Source organism: Rhinatrema bivittatum, chromosome 1, assembly GCF_901001135.1.
Source record: "Rhinatrema bivittatum chromosome 1, aRhiBiv1.1, whole genome shotgun sequence".
NCBI lineage: Eukaryota > Metazoa > Chordata > Amphibia > Gymnophiona > Rhinatrematidae > Rhinatrema > Rhinatrema bivittatum.
Genome location: NC_042615.1, coordinates 98,760,227 through 98,781,867, shown reverse-complemented (window position 1 = coordinate 98,781,867; position 21,641 = coordinate 98,760,227). Strand labels below are relative to the sequence as shown.

The 21,641-nt window shown below is 40.3% G+C and overlaps 2 protein-coding genes across 6 annotated transcripts in view; one reads left to right on the top strand and one right to left on the bottom strand.

Annotated features, from left to right (window-relative positions):
- Nucleotides 1-21,641, top strand: part of SPATA4 (spermatogenesis associated 4) — a 275,379-nt gene that overhangs the window by 248,309 nt on the left and 5,429 nt on the right. The window lies entirely within an intron of this gene.
- The window catches only part of WDR17 (WD repeat domain 17), a 533,217-nt gene continuing 524,102 nt past the window's right edge, over nt 12,527-21,641 (bottom strand). For all 5 annotated transcript variants that reach the window (XM_029578099.1, XM_029577946.1, XM_029578033.1 and 2 more), the window contains one exon: nt 12,527-15,745. In XM_029578099.1, the coding sequence (XP_029433959.1) occupies nt 15,626-15,745 (120 nt within the window). In that variant the 3' untranslated portion in view covers nt 12,527-15,625. The remainder of the gene's footprint in view (nt 15,746-21,641) is intronic.

The window sequence follows — 21,641 nt, the reverse complement described above, 5'->3', positions numbered from 1 at the left end:
CCTAAAGAGGAAGAAGGTAAAGTTAAACTCTTAGTTAAAAAGATTTCTTAAAGCTGCTTGGCCAAACAAACTATCATTGTGAGAGTCCTCTTTGAGATAGCAGTGTTTAGTAAAAGTATGTATAGAGGACGAAGTGGTTGTTTTGCAGATATCCTGAATTCAGGAAGAATGAAGATGAGCTATCAAAGTTGATGTTGCCCTTGAATGATGGCTTTTGCTTTGGTGGGAAGATGCTTTCCAGCATTGGTGTAGTAATAGGAAATGGAGTCTGAGAGCCATGGACATAAGGTTTGCTTCTTTGCTGATAAGCCAGATCATAAGAAAGAAACAGTTGTGGAGATTTTCTGAAAGGCTTGGACTTTTTTTTTTTTTTTTTAAAGTAAAACAAGAAACCTCTTCTACAATTTAAGGTGTGAAGAATCTGTTCACCTTTGCTGGAATGAAGTATCAGAAAAAATGTTGCCAGGAAAATGGATTGATATAAATGGAATGGAGAAACAATCTTTGGTAAAAATTTAGGGTGAGACCTCAGGACTACTTTATTTTTTTAAATCTACGTGTAAGGAACACTGCTTACTAGAAGCTCATTCTGCTTGCTGACGTTACTGCTACTAGGAATAACACTTTCCAGAATATAAACTTGAGATCCACTGTTGCTAAAAGTTGAAATGGTAGACAAATTAACTTAGCATGAGGTGCCATGAAGTAGAAGGAACTTTACCTGGAGGACAAAAATGGTAGAGGCCTTTGATGAATTTAGCTATCATGGGATGGTGAAAGACTGGAAGAAATTCCAAGCAGTGGTGATAGGCTGCAATAGCATTCGGATGTACTGTGAAAAGTTAGTTTTCAATCCTGAATCTTTTCTATTTACAGTTATATGAGCGTCTAGAAGGTTTTCCTGCTGAAAAGTTAAGTCTCTTATCTGTGCAGGAAAAGCAATGATTGCACTAATTGGCTTTTAATATTCATGAGGTTAGTGCTAGTGATTGAAGGTTGGGGTGAAGAAGGAACCTCTTGTTTTGTGTTAATGTAGAAAATATTAAGAGATATTGGTGGAGCAAGAGCTAGTTTTGTTGTCATGGAAACAAATGATGCATCCAAAAATGTGCATTAAAAATTAAGTTTCCTTTGTCCTTTCTTAACTTGAAGATAGTTTTTGACATGCAGGAAGAGGTGAAAATTCATAAAGAAGGTGTCATTTCCATGGAATGACAAAGGTGTCTGGTATTACAGCAGTTGTTCCCAAACCTGTCCTGAGGAACCCCCCCCCCCAGCTAGTCAGGTTTTCAGGATATCCTCAGTGAATATACATGAGATAGATTTGTATGCATTGGTCTTTTTGAGCAGTGCTGAAAAAGCTTCTGGTTTGATGGAGCTATGAAAAGTTTCCCCAATCATGAATTCACTTCCTATATTCTTGTGCTCGCTTTCAAATTCATGCTGACCTCCTTCCAGTCTGCTTTTGCAATTGCCAAGCAAAAGTAATATGCTCATCTGACAAACTTGTTTGCATTCAACCCTCATCATCTTCTTGCGACACTCAATTTCCTCCTCAAACTGCCTTCAACTTCCACCTCTTCTTCTCTCTGCCCAGACTATGGCAGACTACTTCCATGATAAGGTTTACAAAATTATTGTTATTTTCAACCAGATCATTCTATTTCTCCCTTCCCAACTTCATTCCTTTACTCTTCCTCCCATCCTCTACTCCTTTTCTGAAATTACAATGGAGAAAATTGTTCTCATCTTCCTCCTCTAAACTTTCTATTTGGCTCTCTGTCTCCATTCCCAACCAGCTCCTCATCTCTATTTCCCCTTCACTCATCTCTTCTATTTGTCACATCCTCAATCTATCACTTTCCACTACAACTGTTCCCATTGCCTTCAAACATGCTGTGATTACACCACTCCTCAAAAAACCCTCACTGGACCATACCTGCCCTGCTATCATCCCTTTTCCCTTCTATCTTTTGCATCCAAACTACTCAAACATGCTGCTTACTTCTGCTGCCTTGACTTTCTTCCATCTCAAGCTATTCTCAACCCAATCTTCTGGTTTTCACCATCTACAGTTTCTTAATAAATAAACTTCCCAAAGTATCTTTTGCTCTGTATGTTTTAGATTAGACTGTAAGCTCTACTGAGAAGGAACGGTCTAATGTGTTTTTCATACAGCACTGTAAATGTCAAGTAGCGCTATAGAGGTGATAAGTAGTAGTTCTCTAGTGCTGGAAAAAAGAGTGTGCTGTGGTGGGTGGAGAGACTATTTGTGAGGCCATTGTCGACAGTACAGGAGTCTGGCAAGATATTGAGTTTTTCTGGGAGATATTTACTTTCAAATGTATCTTCTTTACAGTTCTCATTTATATATTTTGCATTCTTCTCTGCAAAGGAGTGCAAATCCCATGCCTCCATATATGTTTATGTAATACACGGCTACTTGACTATTCATCTGTATTTGAAATAATGTTCCCTTTAGCCACTTCTGAAAGACAAGTTGAGCTTTGAGTATGGCTCTCAGTTCTACAAAGTTTACATGGAATTTTTTTTTTTTTTTGTGTAGTTCAAGTGCAAGCATGTCATATTGAGATGGGAAGCCCAATCTTGTGTGGAGACATATGTCATTAATATCTGTTGAGTTTGCAGGGGATGAAATTTTTGACTACAAAAAAGATTCAAAAATTGGATCCACCAACATAGGGACCAAATGAGTGTCTTGGTGATCTTTATTCTGAAAGACACCGATTGAATATTCGAACTAAGTTTCAAATGCCATGGGGTTTGACTCATGTGTAAACCAGCACGAGGAATGACAGGCAGTGGCTGTCATATGGCTTAACATTTTCATAAAGGTCCTGACTGTCACTGATGGCTGATTGGACAACTTGTGAATGATATAAATTAAGTTCTTCATCCTTTGTATAGGGAGAAATCTTTCCCTTCTTTAGAGTTCAAATAAGCTCCTATGAATTCTATTTAATATATTGAAGTTAAGTGGGAATTCTGGAACTTTACTAACAGTCCCAATGAGAGAAGAGTATCTGGGATGTAGGATGTGGTTTGTTCTCCTTCTATTGAGTATCTTCTTGATATTAGGTAATCACCTAGATATAGAAAGATTAATGCATTGTTCTGTCTAACATGTATAACTACTACTATCAGGTACTTGGTGAATACTAGTTAAGTTTATTCAGAGTAGTTAAATCACAAGCGGATTGTGATAAATTGCAGGAAGGCCTTACAAGACTGGAAGATTAGGTATCCAAATGGTAGATGAAATTTTATGTGGATAAGTACAAGGTGATGCATATAGGGAAAAATAACCCATGCTGGAGTTACACGATTTTAGGTTCCATATTAGGAGTTACCAGCCAGGAAAAAGATCTGGGCATCATAGTTGATATTACATTGAAATCATCAGCTCAGTGTGCTGGGGTGGTCAAAAAAGCAAACAGAATGTTAGGAATTATTAGGAAGGGAATGGCAATGAAACGGAGGATGTCATAATGCCTCTATATCGCTCCATGGTGAGATCAGACCTTGAATACTGTGCAATTCTGGTCGCCATATCTGAAAAAAAGATATAATTGCACTGTAGAAAGTACAGAGAAGGGCAACCAAAATGATAAGGGCATGGAATAGCTCCCCTATGAGGAAAGGCTAAAGAGGTTACGGCTGTTCATCTTGGAGAAGAGACGGCTGAAAGGGGATATGACAGAGGGCTACAAAATCATGAAGAGACTTGAATGAGTAAATGTGAAGCAATTATTTACTCTTTCGGATAATACAAGTACTAAGGGGCACATCATTAAGGGGTAGATTTTAAAAAGCATTTACTCGAGCAAAACTGGTTTTTGCTCGAGTAAATACACATTACTCAAGTAAGTGGGCTTTTCAAAATTGCTACAATATATGCCATTGAATTGTCCATAGGATTTACTCAAGTAAGTGCACTTTACTCGAGTAAATAGCTTTTGAAAATTGCTACGATAGTATGTCACATTTACATGCGTAACTCCTTTGAAAATGACCCCCTAAGTTAGTAAGTAGCACATTTAAAACAAATCAGAGACAATTCTTTTTCACTCAATGTGCAATTAAGATCTGGTATTCATTGTCAAAGGACGTGGTTAAGACAGTTATTGTAGCTCGGTTAAAAAAGTTTTGGATTAGTTCTTGGAGAAGTCCATAAACTGTTGTTAATCAATAGGGAATAGCCACTGCTTGTTGTCGGTATTAGTAGCATGGGATCTATTTAATGTCTGGGTCCTTGCCAGGTACTTGTGACTTGGATTGGCCACTGTTGGAAACAGGATACCGGGCTTGTTGGCCCCTTGATCTGACCCAGTATGACATATTTTATGCTCTTGCGTACCTACTGATAGACAAAATTGTAGGGCTCATTACTGATCATGTTTTTTGTTTACTATGATGCACAGGTACCTCCCTGTGATTCTTGTGAATGGCTATATGCATGTCAGCATCCTTTAAATCTAAGGTTATCAGCCAATCCCCAGTTTCTACATGAGGGAGAATGATGCTAAGAGAGTTCATCTTGAATTTTTCCATTTTTAGGAATTTGTTTAGATTGAATAGATTTAAACTGGGATGAGATCTCCTGACTCTTTTGGGATCAAAAAATATCTAGAATAGAATCATTTTCTTCTTTCAGAGATTAGAACTAGTTCTATATCATGTGCTGTGAATAGTGAGTCAAGTTTTTCTTTTAGCATTTGGATTTGAACTACGGGAAGCAGATGATGATGTGGAGGATTGACTGGTATTAGTTCCAGACAATTTAGGCAACAACTTTCATGAACTATCTTTAAAACACAACGGTCTGTAGTGATGACTGACCACTGAATGTGAAAATGCTGCAAAGTCTTCCCCCCACTGGAAGAGTCTTCAAAGGTAAAGAAAAAGAATGGCCCCAACTTTGGTAGTCATAACTGAAGACCAGATTTTTGCATAAACTATTGGATAGATCTCTACTGAGTCCTGTCCCTAGGGTGAGATCTTTTTTGTTATTGTTGTTGTTGCTTATAATGTGGGTAAGGTTGATATCTTCTGCAAGATTAGTAAGTGTTTTCCGAAAGGCTGTTGTTGGATTGTCTTTTATGAAAAGTGTTTCATGTAGATGCAAAGTGGAGTAATGATCTTTAATCATATCTACAGATAATTTTACTTTGACACCAAACTAATTCTCCCCTGTGCATGGCGCATCAATTAACTTGATAAGCACATATTCTCTTAGGCCTGATACTTTTAGGCATGCGCCTCTTCTGAACCTTTCTGCTATAACTGTTGACCTGGATGTATCAAAGTCATCATAAATTGCCTTAAATGCTTTGTATAATCTTTTTCATCATTAATATGCAGAATAAATCTATCTTGAATATCTGATGACAGAGCTGATGACTGTTTTTTTTTCTTAAGAACATAAGAACATAAGAAAATGCCATACTGGGTCAGACCAAGGGTCCATCAAGCCCAGCATCCTGTTTCCAACAGTGGCCAATCCAGGCCATAAGAACCTGGCAAGTACCCAAAAACTAAGTCTATTCCATGTAACCATTGCTAATGGCAGTGGCTATTCTCTAAGTGAACTTAATAGCAGGTAATGGACTTCTCCTCCAAGAACTTATCCAATCCTTTTTTAAACACAGCTATACTTACTGCACGAACCACATTCTCTGGCAACAAATTCCAGAGTTTAATTGTGCGTTGAGTAAAAAAGAACTTTCTCCGATTAGTTTTAAATGTGCCCCATGCTAACTTCATGGAGTGTCCCCTAGTCTTTCTACTATCCGAAAGAGTAAATAACCGATTCACATCTACCCGTTCTAGACCTCTCATGATTTTAAACACCTCTATCATATCCCCCCTCAGTCGTCTCTTCTCCAAGCTGAAAAGTCCTAACCTCTTTAGTCTTTCCTCATAGGGGAGTTGTTCCATTCCCCTTATCATTTTGGTAGCCCTTCTCTGTACCTTCTCCATCGCAACTATATCTTTTTTGAGATCTTGCAAAATATTGTATAAATATTGAACCATCTGAAATTGGTGTGCTGAAATCCTCGATTGTAGCATTACTGATTGGGACATCTTTTTACTTTCAGTGTCCATCAATTTTGCATCTTTACCAGGAGGTGTACTGGAATGTTTAAGTCTTCTTTGCTTTATTTAAAACCACTTTCATGAGGGAGATCATGTAATGCACTGAGGGGAACAGATGTAGATTCCCCTCTCGGGTCCTGATCCATGCATCCAGCCCCATCCAAGTTGGTCAACCACCTTTTTGCCAGTTCTGGGCACTTCTGTGCAAGTGAGTACATCGCACAGTTTACTTCTGGGGCTTGCATGGCAGCTTGGCAGGCTAAAAAAGAAAGGGAGTGAGACCAGGCCCGCCTTGCAGAGTCCGCACCGGAGGAAGATGGTGGCTCCCCAGATGTGGTGCCGGTGGCGCTCGAAATCAAAACGGCAGTGGTGGAAGCGCTTGCCCCTGAGCTGCAAAAGATTTAGGCGCAGCTGCTTGAGCTCTCCAGGACTTTGGCCGGCTACGAGAAGCACTTTGGGGAAGTGGAGCAGAGGGTGTCGGTTACCCAAGATGGCCTTGCCGTGGCCCAAGCCAAAATTGTGCAGCTTAAAGTGTCCATGCAGAAGCAGGAGGAGCGGCTCGAGGATCTTGAAAATCACTCCTGCCGGTCCAACTTACGTTTTGTTGGACCGCCGGAGGACCTGGCTGAGCGGGTCGTCACGGATTTCTTGGAGACATGGCTAACCTGAGAACTGAGCCTTTCCCAGAAGCATGGCCCTCTCTGCGTGGAGCAGGCGCACCGGCTGGGGCCAAGTAGAGCACAGGTCGACAAGCCCAGAGTGGTAATCACTAAAATACTTAATTTCACCCATAAAGCAGAGAATTTTTGCTGTGCCCGCTCTGGGAAGTCATTGGTATACAATAATAAAAAAAATACTATTCTTCCAAGACTATACTGCCTCGCTGGCGGCCCAGTGGCGTGCCCTCGCACCCTATTGCAGCAAGCTATTCAATCTGGGGATGTGGGCTGTCTTGGTCTACCCCAGCTAAGGCAACTGTACAGAATCCCCGAGGACGTGTGCTGGTTCACTGACCCTGATACCCTGCAGTGCTTTGTGTCAGAACAAGACAACATTAACTCCAGTTCGGCTGAGCCACTGAGAGAGTCTTCGTAGAGGGTTGGGAGATTTTATTTTGCTATCCTAACCTCTTTGTTTGTTAGATTGGGTGCCTTATGATGGAAACAGTTTACTGCTTGGGAGTCTAGTCCAAAGTTGGTCTTTAGACCAGCCAGCATGTCATAGCTGCCTTCCTACTAACTGGCTGGGAGCAGTCTTCAGGTTGGGCACATGCTCCTGGTATTTTTCAGCTGGGACATTGGACTTTTCCGTTAGGTTAACTTGGTTACTCATTATTAACGTTGCCGGGGTGGATAATGGCTTCCCGTGTTTATCCGCAGGGCATATCCTAGTTTTCTCTCTCGCTGTCCTGATTTGGTAAGATGAGCCCTGTTTGCTGTTTTAATTCCCCCTCTCAGAGGGGCTAAATTTGTGGAACAAGTATCTGCCCCTTGCTGGAGGAAGTGTTGGATATATACAGTGAGGATGGGGCTGTGGCTCGGATTAGTACCCAGCATGTCTGGTGGTGATCTCAAATACCCCTCGGGGTATTGTTGGGGAACTCGAATGTGGGTAAAGAGGATAGGGTTGGGGGGGAGGGGAGGGAGGGGGAAATGCTCTTGTGCACTTTGCTATGTTGAGTAGCCTTCATGTTTACTTTCTGAGGTCAGGGCTCTTGTAATCATCTCTTTGCCTGATTGAAGGGTGGGCCTCAGCTGGGAGAGCCCGTTCTTCCATTGTCAATTTTTTTTTGGTGGATGCCCCTGTGATCTCAGGCAAATAGATGAATCGGAACAGAACTCGAGTAGTCTCTTGGAATGTTGGTGGCATTCACTCTCCCATTAAGTGGGCTAAGATTTTAGCTACCCTAAAAAGGAAGCATGTGGACATCGTATTCTTACAAGAAACACATCTCATGGACATGGAGCATAAAAAATTAAGGCAAAGTTGGGTGGTAACTGTGCATTTCACTTCAGCGAGCTCTAGGTCCACAGGAATCGCAGTCCTGGTTCATAAAAACTTGCCCTTTATGGTCCAGAAAGAAATAAAGGATCCCTTGGGTCTCTACATCGTGTTGATAGCAAACCTAGATAAAGTCCCAGTAGTATACTGTAATCTGTATGCATCCAACACCTACGATCACTCCTTCTTTAAGAACCTTAATGGGATATTGCAACCCTATATAACTAATACTTTGGTGGTAGGGGTGACTTTAATGCTGTTAAGGACCACTTATTAGACGTTTCCCAGTCTCTTTCCTTGGGGCGGAAGCCGAGTAGGGGGATCCAGTATCTTGAGCAGTCCCTTCATTTGGTGGATGCCTGGAGAACTCTAAATCCCACTGATAGAGCCTTTACACACATCTCCCGAGCTCACTCTTTCCATGTCTGACTGGACTTATTTGTTGGTCAGTGCGCATGCCTTTTCTTTTATTATGGCCACAGGCGTTGAAGATATTATTATTTCTGACCATGCTCCAGTCTGGGTGGAATTTCTGGACTCTCATTCCTCTTCAGTGCGACCGCCCTGGCGATATCCATATTATGTGGCTGACCATCCAATTCCAAGACCATCTGCATACTAAGTGGCACGAATATGTGTCGTTCAATAGTGAGTCAGTTGACTCTCCCACCTTGTATTGGTATGTGGCCAAAGCTGTTTTATGAGGGGATATTATCTCCTATTTGGCGCACAGACAGAAGACACTGGACAAGCGCCTATTAGCGCTTAGTGCCCAGCTGCAAAGGGCAAAACGGGAGCTTCTGATCACTCACATCAAAACAAACCAGGAACACCTTAATACATCAAAGGACAAAAAAAGTCTGGTCTATTACCAATTCAAGCTTTTTCAGTACGGTAATAAGGCCAGGAAATTACTGGCGAATTTGGTCAAATCGGCGCGCAGCCTCAGACATGTTAAAGCCCTCCGTGATCCCTCGGGGCGAATTATTAATGATACTCCAACAATTGTGGCCATGTTTAGGCGCTATGATGTGCCTCTGTATACCTTGGAGGGGGCCCAGAAAGTGGGTTTCAGCAGTTTTCAACCACGGGCGCCACTCCCTCAGCTTTCTGCTGCGCAGTGGGCCTATTTAAATGAACCCATCTCCGTTGAGGAGGTTAGGGGAGCAATTTGCCATGCACCGTGCCTAAAAGCCCCAGGCACAGATGGCTATACAGCGGAATTTTGCAAGACCCTGATTGACCTCCTTAGCTCACCTTTAGTGCGGGCCTTCAATGATCTGATTCAGAGGGGGGCATATCCTCCACTTACCAATTCGGTTCATATTACCCTCATTCCCAAGCCTTGAAAAGACCCCTTCTCTCCTGCCTCATACCAGCCTATTTCCTTATTGAATTTTGACCAAAAGTTATTGGCAGACTTTTGGCTACTATTATGCCTCTTTTGACTGCTCCAGGTCAAGTGGGTTTTGTGCGACATCGTTACATATTAGCTAATATTAAGCTAGTCTTAAATGCAATGGCTCTCTGTAACCAGGTGGCAGCGCTCTATTTGGTTGTCAGCTTTGAAGCTGAAAAGGCATTCGACAGGGTTGAATGGAATTACTTATTCCAATGCCTGCAAGATATGGGATTTGATGGATTGTTTTACAGGGCACTGGCCTTATTATACATGGGACTGATGGCCTCTATTATTGTGAATGGTCAAAGGTCTGAACCCTTTTTGATTTATAGGGGGACCAGACAGGGCTGCCCTCTATCGCCGCTGCTTTTTATTCTCTCCCTAGAGCCTCTTCTCCTATCGATTTAAGCTACCAAAGAGATCAGAGGGATTAAATTCCAAGAGACAATTTTCAAATACGCAGCGTTTGCTGATGACATTTTGGTTTTTCTGACGGAGCCCTTACGTTCCCCTACCACCCTTGTTAACATTGTTTCAAGAATTTGGGGCAGTCTCGGTCCTTAGATTGAATTGGGATAAGTCAGAGGCACTAGCCTTTCCTGAGGGATTGAAAAAGGACTGGGGCCCCGATTTTCCGCTACAGTGGGCCAATGAATCTATACGCTATTTTGGGATATATATTTCCCCTCGACTGAACCATCTTTATCGGCTCAATATACCCCGAGTTTTACAGCATACACTGGGCAAGTTACAGACTTGGCAGGATTTACCACTCGTTAGGGGGCATATTAACCTTTTTAAAATGATCCTCCTCTCCAAATGGCTCTACATGATCCAAAATTTGCCGATACAGCTGAAATATAGGGACCTGATGGCCCTTGCTAGGGCATTACGCTCCTTTATTTGGCATGACAAGAAAGCCCGCATACCTTTGGCTTGGTTGAAAGAATGCTGGGGGCGAGGAGGCTTGGGAATCCCGGATTTGACCTCCTACAATCTGGCGGGGAACTTGCGGCTCATAAGTGGGTGGATAGTAGGCAGCTCCGCATATGTTAATGTTTCGGTGGAACAGGCATTAGTGGCCCCGTTGGACTTGCGGTATGTCTTACAGACCTCTAGCGGCGGTCTTCCGGAATCCCTACAGCTCCTCGTGTTGCTGGAACTGATCTGCCAGACTTGTGCCCACTTAATCAAGAGGATGGGGATCCGCCGTCAGTGTGCCTACTTGCTGCCTATACGGGGTAATGCTGCCTTTATGCCGGGGTTGCACTCCCAGGTGTTTGCCCTTTGGGCCGCTAAGGTCTTGGTACAATTGGGCCATATGCTTGATGGGGAGGGGAAGACCTTTACTTTTCAGCACTTAAGGGACCTATACGATATCCACAGCTCCCAGGTATTTTCGTACTTACAAGTCCAACACTATATTCAATCCATACCCTCTGAGGCACGTCAACCAACCGTGTTTCAGGCATTGGACTTTCTCTTCGTTTTTGATCGATCTAGTGCCGTCTCCTTGTCAATCTATTACAAGGACCTCAGGATCCTGACAAGAGTAGATGTTGGTGCCACTTTGGCTGAGAGATGGAACAAGGAGGGTCAGTTGGTGCTTACCCCCTCCATTTTCCAGTCAGGCTTCCGGTGTATATCTGCGGCAACTACAAATATGTATTACCGAGAAATGCAGTTTAAATTCCTGTATAGAGTGTATTTCTCTCCCCATGTTATGCATCTCGCCAAGTTATCAAGGACAGCGCTGTGTCCCAAATACGGCCCCTGTTCCATATGTTTTGGAGTTGCCCCTTGATTAAAACGTTTTGGGGCCGTATAACACAATATCTGGAAGATCTACTGGATATGGCTGTTCCTGTTACCCCGGAGGTGCTCTTATTTGAATGTATTCCCTCTTCAATTCTATGAGGGTGGGGACCCTGTCAGCTAGTTCGGAAGGCCTGTTTGGTTGGGAAACGCCTTATTCTTCTGCTCTGGAAGGGTTCTGAAATCCCTACATTTTGGATGTGGAGGAATTCATTGCATCATTTGATGCAAATGGAACATATGGCATCCGGAGCGTCTCCATCTCACCGGTGGTGATTCCTGTTGATTTGGGATTGCTATCTCCAATCGTTGCCGCATCGTTCCTGGAGTCTCATCGTGAATGCCTGACCCCTCTTCTGCAGTGTACTGATGCTGTGTTTCACAGTTTTCTTAACTGAAGGGTACTCATTGAACTGAATGAGCATGGGAGTGGGTGGGGGGGGGGGGGGGGGGGGGGGAGGGTTTGTTTACGTTGTAAGGTTAGTACATATTGTAAAGTGTAAATTGCTTTTGTGTGTGATCACCTGCTGGGGGGCTGCATATTCCTCAGCTGGCACTGTTGTTTCTTATGCAATAAAAATTGTTGAAACATAAAACCACTTTCATGACTACCGAATCATGAGGGAGTTGAATTTTCCTATACCTCAACATTGCTAACTTTATATCTTAAGTCTATTTTCTTATCTACTGATGACACATTGAGATATGCTTGCCAGACTTTTGATTGAAGATCTTGAAGTGCTTTGTATATGGGAATGATCATTGCTTTTATGCAGCTGTATAAATGTATTAAACAAAGACCTGTTATATTTGGATGAAAATGGAGTTTACCTTCATACGATGCGAACACCTGATTCTGCTATCGTGTCTGTGAGCCTAATTCAGGCTTCTAAATCATTAGGTACCTCAATGCGTTATTGTTAGATTGTTTTAATGTCCACTTGTTTATGTGCTCTTCAAAGTGAAATTTGAACTGCACAAGATAAGTGGTGGCTAAGGCCAGTGTCATAATATTCAGTAGTTCAAATTTCATTTTGAAGAGCACATAAACAAGTGGACATTAACACAATCTAACAGCAACGCATTGAGGTACCTAATGATTTAGAAGCCTGAATTAGGCTCACAGACACGATAGCAGAACCAGGTATTCGCATCGTATGAAGGTACACTCAATTTTCATCCAAATATAACAGGTCTTTGTTTAATGTATTTAGTTACATATTATACGAATTTGGGTCTTTTTTACTTGTGCTGTATAAATGTAAGCATTCCAGGAAACTCCTCCTTGGAGGACATTTCTTCTTCCGAGTTAAATGGTATGGAATCATCTTTTCAATAAAATCTGAGTAAGATGTGTCATCTGGTGGAGTAGTAGTTCTTGTTGGTTCTGGTGATAGATCAGATGTTAGTTCTATAGAAATTTCAAAGGATTGAAAGGAATGTGTTTCAAATGATGAAACTGATTATCAAAATCAAAGATTAAAATTGGAGCTTTTTAAAAAGATGGCTTATCTCTTGATGATACTGAATTATGAGGTTTCTCCTTGTGTCTTTAGAAACTTTTGGTAGGGAGGAATTGTTGACTGAGACTGTAGTTCAGTTGTAAACCTTTCCAGAATAGGTTCCATTATTAGTGATGGAGGAGTAGGAGGGATCTTTCTCATGTAATTGTGAATGTATTCTAACCATTTATTTTGTATAAAGGCACCCCTTTATACAAAATATTTTGATGTACTCTGTTGATATATCACAGAAGTAATATAGAAAATTATTCTCTGCACTGAAGAATTGCGTTGGCACTAAAACTTGTCTACACTATAAACATCACCAAATTGGCAGCTTGGATAGCATTGTTGTCTCAAGGATCTTTGGTGCTGGAAGTAGATGGTGCTGTTGTTTTTGGCACAACAGTTCCTTTTTGATGTTGATGCCACCGATGGAGACCTCTTTCTCTCTTTCTTATATTCCATGCAAGAGCCAGGTAAATTGTGGCTACGATGCTTAGAAGATTCGGACTTCTTTTTAGGTACTGGTCTGAGCTCCTTCTTTCCTTTTATGAGGGAGAAAACATTTGAAATTTTAATTTAAGCTCTCTATATGAAAGCACTTGGGACTAGTGATGGGGGGAACATTCTTCCACATGCAGAACAATCAGCCATATGATGTGAAAATAGCAGGTAGTGAAGACGGATCATACAGAATAAGGCTGGACATCCTGTAGCTGCATTTAGAAAAGATTTTGAAAGGTTTTTGTTGTTTTGTTTTTTTTTACGTGATATGAAACTTTTCTCCAACATTGGTATTTAAGATAAAAGACCAAAAGGAATGAAAACTTTTTTTTTTTGTTGAAGTGGCTCAAATGAAAAGAAAATACTAAAAGAAAAGAAACAAAAATGCTACGACAAACCTGCAAAAATGTGAAAAATACAGCAGCAGCTGAGAGCAAAAAACATCTTTTGGCGTGAGGAGGCACATCCAGTGCTGGCTGCACAGGAACATCCTGCACATGCTCAGAAAGATTTCTAGATCTTTCTGAGCTCTGGAAATTGTGTTTGTGTTGACACCATGTAGTGGCATCACCCACTTGTGTGGCTAGATTCGTCCTGCTTGTCCAAGGAGAAATATAGTTTCCCCCCCTTTTTTCCTTTGGAAGCAGATATACAGGTCTTTGTCAGAAACATGCTGCCCGGTCATCCGCCCCAGTGGTAACTGCAAGTATGTTTCTGAAGTATTAAGAACTAAAGCTCTTTGCATTCATCTAGTAGCAATATAGAATGTATAAGTAGCAGTTGTAGTACTGTGATCATGCTGGTTTGAAAGGTTTCTTATAATTCTAAATAAGAACAGTGATTATTATTATGTACTTAGCAAAGGACTACACCCCAACATACTCCTTTGGTTAAAAAAAAACTACTGGGAATTTGATAGTACAGTACTGCAAGGAGTTATCCAGACAGGTAATCGGACTCATAAAAAATATGAATAGGCAAACTTCAGTAACTATTTCTTTAAAACATCTTTGTACAATGAATATTTATTTAACCCATATGGCTTTAAGCAGCAGTACTAGCTAGATTCCTCAAAATACGAATTGTCTATGTCTTCACCTGAATGCTTCCTTTTTCTGGTCTTCCTTTTATATTTCCTTTATGTCCTAACATTTTATTTTGTGTGCATTTATACTTTTACAATATTTTAATATGCCAATACACTAGAATTTATTTCTGAGTCCTGTCTTCAGTTTTTCATTTAGTACTCAGACTTTACATGTTGATCAGCATTGTGCCTGTCTGGGGTCCTGATGAGGGTCAGTATAAGCTGTATCCTGATTTATATAGTAGCAGTTTCTAAACATTTTAAGCACCAACATTTCCTTAGGAATGAAAAAAAGAGGGACTGGTAATAATTTGGTTAAAGGCATTTACGAGAAAATTATTAGCAATACTAGCTTGTTGTGAGTTTCCTTTAAAAAGGATAGCATTTCAATCAATTTAGCAAATCCTTTGAAGAAATTTGTAAAGGAAGGCCATGGGCCCTTCTGAAGCATCTGTTTCATACCTGCCAAAAATGGATGGTGTTTCATTCATAACAGGCATCTCTATGAGGTGCTGGCTCAGCAAATTTTACACCAGACAGATGAGTATAAGTGATATAACTAATGCCTATTGCGTCATTCTGGTCATAAATAACCAATTTGGTTATGCATCCATTTATTTTCATTGCTCTCCTTTTCTGATAAATTTGTATAAAGCATGAGTTATAAGGGTATAAATAGAACAAAAAAAAAAAAAGCACAAAACTAGATAACAGATTCCTATCACAATTTGAAATCCAGTACAAATCTTGCTGGTCTCTTATATCTTACATACTTAAAAAGATATATGCTAAATTTCACAGTTTAAACCATTTTAGTGTTTTGGTTGATATTAACATGTCTCTATTAAATAGCTTATCCATTTGTTCATGAAAACAGCTGCTGTCTTTTTTGTTGCATGAAACTCAAGACTAGCCACTCATTTAATGCATGGCTGCAAACTGTATTATGATGCAACATTTGTTCATTGGATTTTCCAATTGCTGAACATTCTTCTCTTTGTAGAAAAAAATAAAATGAATAATTTGCTATGACTTCACCATTTACATATGCAAAAATAAGATAGCTGTATCTATTGGCATAGAACCAAGTGCCGTCTTCCCATCTGTCAAAAGATCAAGTTTAAAGTGCTATTAACTTAGGGGAAGGTGATTATTTGCAAGAACTCCAGAAAAGTAGTACAGCATAACACGTTCTCAGAAGGGATTCAATCGTATTCCTGTTCCTAATGGTGAGAAGGGATTCACTTTTGCCCACATCAGAGCATCATTCAACGAAATGGCTGATTTTCCATCTTCAAGGAAAAACACTGGACCCTGTAAAATGCCAATGCCAGTAGCAGAAATAATACAAAGTATGAGTAATCAATGACGTTTGCCCAAAATGAAAGAAATTCTGGATTAATACAATGCAATTTAAAACTTTGTTTATTAGAATAGCTCCACGTGAAAAAATGGATACATTTTTCTAGCTGTGGCCAGAAATATATTTTTATTTTAAGGTATGGCAGTAGAATCTAGAATCTGTTTTTCCCCAATTTTCATGCAGAGCTACTTTCTGCTGAAAGTAAATGCATGTTTTTGATTCATTGCAGTTTTTCAGTTTATGTCAGAACGCAGAGAAGGGACAGTGTGTGGATGAAGGATATTAAAGTACTTTGAATGTGGGATGCACAGATATCCCTCAGGGACATAACGATTATAAAATTATTTATTTTTTCAGTTTGTTGCTGCATTTGTAGTGGATGAAAAAAATGACTTAGTATACTGAAACCATTTAATTATTCATATAAGTCTCCACTATGTATGAATAAAGTTTTATGCTAAACAATTAAAATGTTTGTCTTTTATTTTTATTTATCTCAAAAAATTTCAAAATAATTTTTTGAAAGAGGAAAAGACCTCAGTACTGGTAAAGAATCTGATTTTGCAGTCTAGATGACCATTCGTTACAATCACGGGTCTTGCCACCTTTTTTATTTTTTAACTGTTTTTTTCATAAAAATTCCTTCACTCCAAATTGATCTTCATTGATCCTCTGTACATTTCAATAGAATGATCCTACCATTCTCTAGATATCTCTTTTTGAACTCCTGAGAGTGGTAGGTTTCAGTATACTAGTCATTCTTTTCATCTACTTGATACTAGTTACTCCCTAATTTTGGAGATCATTTGTAGTGGAACCATAAGGATCTACTCCATGTCACTCCCTCCAAATAGTAAAATCGTACTATCAATGCACTAAACCTAAGCTCATGTAGAAGGTCATCCGTTTGCTGTAAAAAGACCCGATAATGAAGGGTTTTCAGGACAGAGACTGTAGTGATGTTCCCAATTTAAAAACATACAGTATAAAGTGTTGACAGACCTGTGCTGTCATAGGTATTACTTGCTCTATGGGTTTCTGATTCTCTCTGCCACTAAGGTTCCTTTGTGTCTATCCCTTGTATACTTGAATATTACCACTTTTTTGCCCCTATAACATACACTGGAACTCTATTTCAGTTGTCCATCACCCTCTTAGTGAAAAAGTATTTTCTCACATTCCTCTTGTGCTTCCTGCCTTCAGCTTCATATTATAACCCCCTTGTCCTTGAAACCTTCATTCTATGGAAAATGTTTCTTTCTAGTACTTTATTGAAGCCTGCTAGATATTTGAATATTTGTTTCATATTTCCCTTTCCTTACTTTGTTCTAGAGAATACACATTTATCTCTCTCTCTTTCTGTGAATGGACATTTCGATGACCCTCCTCTAATTTTCCTCTACCTTGTAAATGTCCTTTTGTAGATGTAGTATCCAGAAGTGAACACAGTTCTCAAAGTAGAGTCTCACCAGAGAAATGTAAATGCAGAAATGTAAAGCAGAATTGCTTACCTGTAACAGGTGTTCTCTGAGGACAGCAAGTTGTCAGCTCTTATGCAGGTGACATCATCTGATGGAGCCCAGTGAGGGAAAATTATTTCAGTGCTTCTAGAAGCATTCAGCATGCTCAGTGGAGGATGTGTGACCCAACCCATGTCACGTGAAGCCCCTTCAAGAGGAGGCAGAAGGGTATCTTGAGGACTGATGTCTTGCTGTTCTCAGAGTACACCTGTTACAGGTAAGCAATTTTGCTTTCTCTGAGGACATGCAGAATGCTCAAGCTTCACAAATGGGAAATCCCAAGCCACAAGCTGCCTCAAACACAAAAAGAGGAAAATCACCAGCAAACAGGAAAAAGCATTTTTTTATGGTAATAGGCTATTTTATTTTCTGTTTTGTTTTTTTTTAATGGGGAAGCCTAGAAACAAAACAACAGGCCCTAGCAGGGCTGGATTTAGGTTCTAGAGCTCAAAGAAACTCCTCAGGAATACATGAATCTTGGAAAAAATGCTGCACTTCAGCGCTAGGGTTGACACAGGTGGTGCCACCAGTGGGAATGGATCATCCTTATTCTCAGCTGCCAACACAAGGACAGCATCTATGCATTCCAGAAAGGCAAGTGAGGCTGAGAAGCTGCTCCATATGTCCATGAATTCTGCACTTTAATCACTGTTACTTGCATGAACTGCTTGCCTCTGCTGTGCTGTTCATCTAAACTGACTGCATCTTGCCCAATTCTGTTGGCCTGCTGCTAACTCCTGTGGGCCTGTCACCTCCTACATTGTGAGGTCAGCACTGAAAAGACCAAAGAAGCTTGGCCATTAGGTGAACCAATGTTAGAAGGTCATACCTAAGGGCCGAGTCCCTAAGATGGTAGTTTTGAAATAGCCGCACAGGCGCACATGTATGCACATATGCTGGCTTGCGCCCAGAGATATGGCCATTTTATAACATACGTGCATATATGTGTATGCACGTGTACACAATTCTATATGGATGTGTGCATGTGTGCACAAATGCTGGCTCTAAGTGGGGGGATTTTATTCGATATGCGCGCCGATGCAATAACCCTTATTCCCAGTTTGCCCAGTTAATGGATCAGACTTCCTAATCCCCCGAGTTTTAAAGCTTTCCTTCTCCCCTGTTAGACCCAACTCTTAAACCCCCCCTGACTAGCCCTGAGTTTTTAATCTTTTTACTTTCTCGCCAGCCATAGCAGAAGAAAAGTTATGCGGTAGGGACCCTTGGCACACGCTTGTGAGCATAAGTATTTAAGCACACATCTCCTGGTCTTACCCCGACACGCCCTAGCCCTGCCCAGACAATGCCTACACCCCACCCCTTTTTGAACTTTTTGATTTGTGTGCATACCTGGAGATATGTGCATACTCGGGCACTTTTTAAAATTCGCATGGCGTGCACCAGCCTGAGAGAGGCGTGTATCGCCCGGCTTTAGCACGCAGGACTCTTGAAATCTACTAGTTAATGCATCCCTTGGTGTACCATTAGGGCACATTTACTATTATTTTATTTTGCCAGATTTTGGTAGTTTGTTAAGACACTGTGGATCAAGTATGATGGCCTCCTGAATTGAGCCTATATTATTTATACCAAGAGTGTTCTATTAATGACCCTTTTAAAGCTTTGTGAGTGGGTATGTTTGTCCTGCTCATTTAAATAATGGGCTTGTGTTTAATAATTTGATTATTGGTTATTGTTAGCGTTTAAATTAATTGTGTGTTTCTTTTATTTGGTTTTCATGAGCAACTTGATAATGGGTGATATTATTTACACAGGCGGTCCCCATTCCCACATTAATGGAACTGGAAAATATTGTCCAAATAAATTTAAACCTTGAATTTCAACCTCTAGGTGACCCATAGTGCTCAATTATCTGAAGCGATTATCATACAGTGACATGTCCTAAGCAATATGACTTTGCTACCTTAAAAACAGGCTATATAAACACCTGTTAAATGAAAAACTATCCTTGAGCTATTGTATGGTGATGTTTATGACATCTTGCCTACAGCAGAATTGTGCTATTCTGATACTGATCAATTAATTATCTCCCAACTCTGATCCACAGGATAAAAATATTTACATCAGCCGAGAGTGAGCAAAAGAGGAGGGAGGAGTGCTTTTAATGTTTCACGGTGCTCTCGCTATCACACTAGTTACCTCAAGTGAGTGTAAAACAAAGGAGTGAGTTTCTGCTTGTGAAACTTGCTTGGTACTTATGTGTATTGTTTTGTACTCCAAATCAAGACCTAACATACTTTATCTAAAATACAGTAATATGTTAATGACTGGAATTTAATCTCCAAGTGGATAGCCCTGTTAAAAGGTCAGCTAGGATTTCTTGCTGATGTTGTCAGCCCTCAGACTGGTTTAGTTGATACATGTCCCAATTCATAAAAAGCTGCGCACACACTAGACTTGCTGCTATTTCCCGATTCCTGGCATATGGAGGCTGGTATGTCGCAATTAGTCTCTTACTTTATTTTATGATCTAACCATCATTTTATTGATCTTAAGTTCAGACCAAACTTACTGAGTTGCATTAAGTCAGATGCTACACTTAACCATTTTGGAGTTATAGACCTCTTGCGTTTTGTCACACAGAGAGAAAAGCTACAAGGGAACTTTGATCCTACTAACGTTAACTTGGCAAATATGTTAGACACGGTTGCGCCACTAAAAGTGAGGTATGTTACCAAGATGGCAAAGCATGGCCTTCGGTTTTCTTCTTTTCTTTCCCTATTAAAGAAAGTGGTTTTCCCAAACCAAACATCCCTAGTGTAGGGTACAGGATTCTGATCATAAAGTATTGTTCAAGGGTTCTCAGCTAGACTACAAAAATATTTTTGTTGCTGGCAAAAAAATAAATAAAAAATCCTCTTTTGAATCACCCAAGGGAGCTATCTAACACAGCAAGAGAATAAGTGGACCCTCCATGTTTGAGATAGAAAATTAATGATTGATCTTCAGAAATCAGTTATGGTAGACACTCCGAACACTTTCTGTTTGGTAACATCTTGTCCTCATCCTGCCCTTTGGGGCAATAGAGAAGATAAAAAAAAGCTCATGAGCAATCTTAGGTAATTTTTGTCCTTTGGCCACAAGGCCATATTAGAGCCTTTGAGCGCTTAATTTGTAGTTTGCTGACCTACTTTGTAATATCATTAACATATCATTGAGCAAAGCTATTGTTCCTGAAGTATTTAAAAAACAGAACCTTAAGACTGCAGAGCTTGCTAGTTTTACACCGATATCTAATTTACCTACTGTTGCTGCAAAAGCACTGGAAAAGGCTGTCTTATCACAGCTACAAGAATTCTTGGAAGATAAGATTCATTGTTGCAGGAATTTGATGAGGGATGATGTTATTTTTGATTTACTTGACATCTGCTGCTTTTGAGTCTGGTATTCAGACATCTTAATGCATTTGTAGAAGGCTGGCATTGATGAATAGGTAATACATTGGTTTTAACCATTTTTGTCTGGCCATCAACAACAGATCAGGAATGGTGACTGATGCTCAGAATGGAAGATTACTCTGCTGTGTTCTTCAATTTGGTGCTTGGTGCTCTTCAATTTATACTTGCTGGCCTTCTTTCTCTTATCATCACACTTGGGGCTCAATTTAAGCTCTATGCTGAGGATCTTCAACTGTTTTTACCAATTCAAGGTAATTCATTGGCTGCTGTGGATATTTGTTTCATTGTGCATATAAGCTGTAAATTTATGTTAAAGCAAAACAAACTAGTGTTAAATGCAGTTAAAACAGAAGCACTCTGGACCAACCATGGCCCTTCACCAGCATCTGTACCCCAGCTGAGGGTCAATGATTTTTTGGATAATTTTTTTGTTGAAGTTAAAGATTTGGGAGTGATTTCAGATTCCATTTTGACAAACTTTTGCTCAGATGGTTTAAATATATTCTTTCTAAAGGTGATTCATGCGCCCTGGTCCAAGCATTCATTTCAACTGTATCAGATTATTGTAATGCACTATATTGTGGGCTTCCTAAGAATCAGATCAGAGTATTGCAATTGATACAAAATGCTGTCACCCGGCTTATTACATTTTGTTTCTACCAGAATTTCCATGCTCCCATCATCATCATTTATTGACAGACTTATACTGATGTGTCTTGGCCTTCGTCCGATGTATGTCATCAGAGCTCTTCGATGCTGGCACCAAAGAAGCAGAACCCTGTGCTTTGTCTGGATAGGAGGAACTACTAAATGATGGTCTATCTCTACAGTTCTTCCTGGTTCCTAATACTCAATGTCAAGGAGGATCAAGTCCCCTCAACGTTGATACACTGCCAGCAAAATGAAAC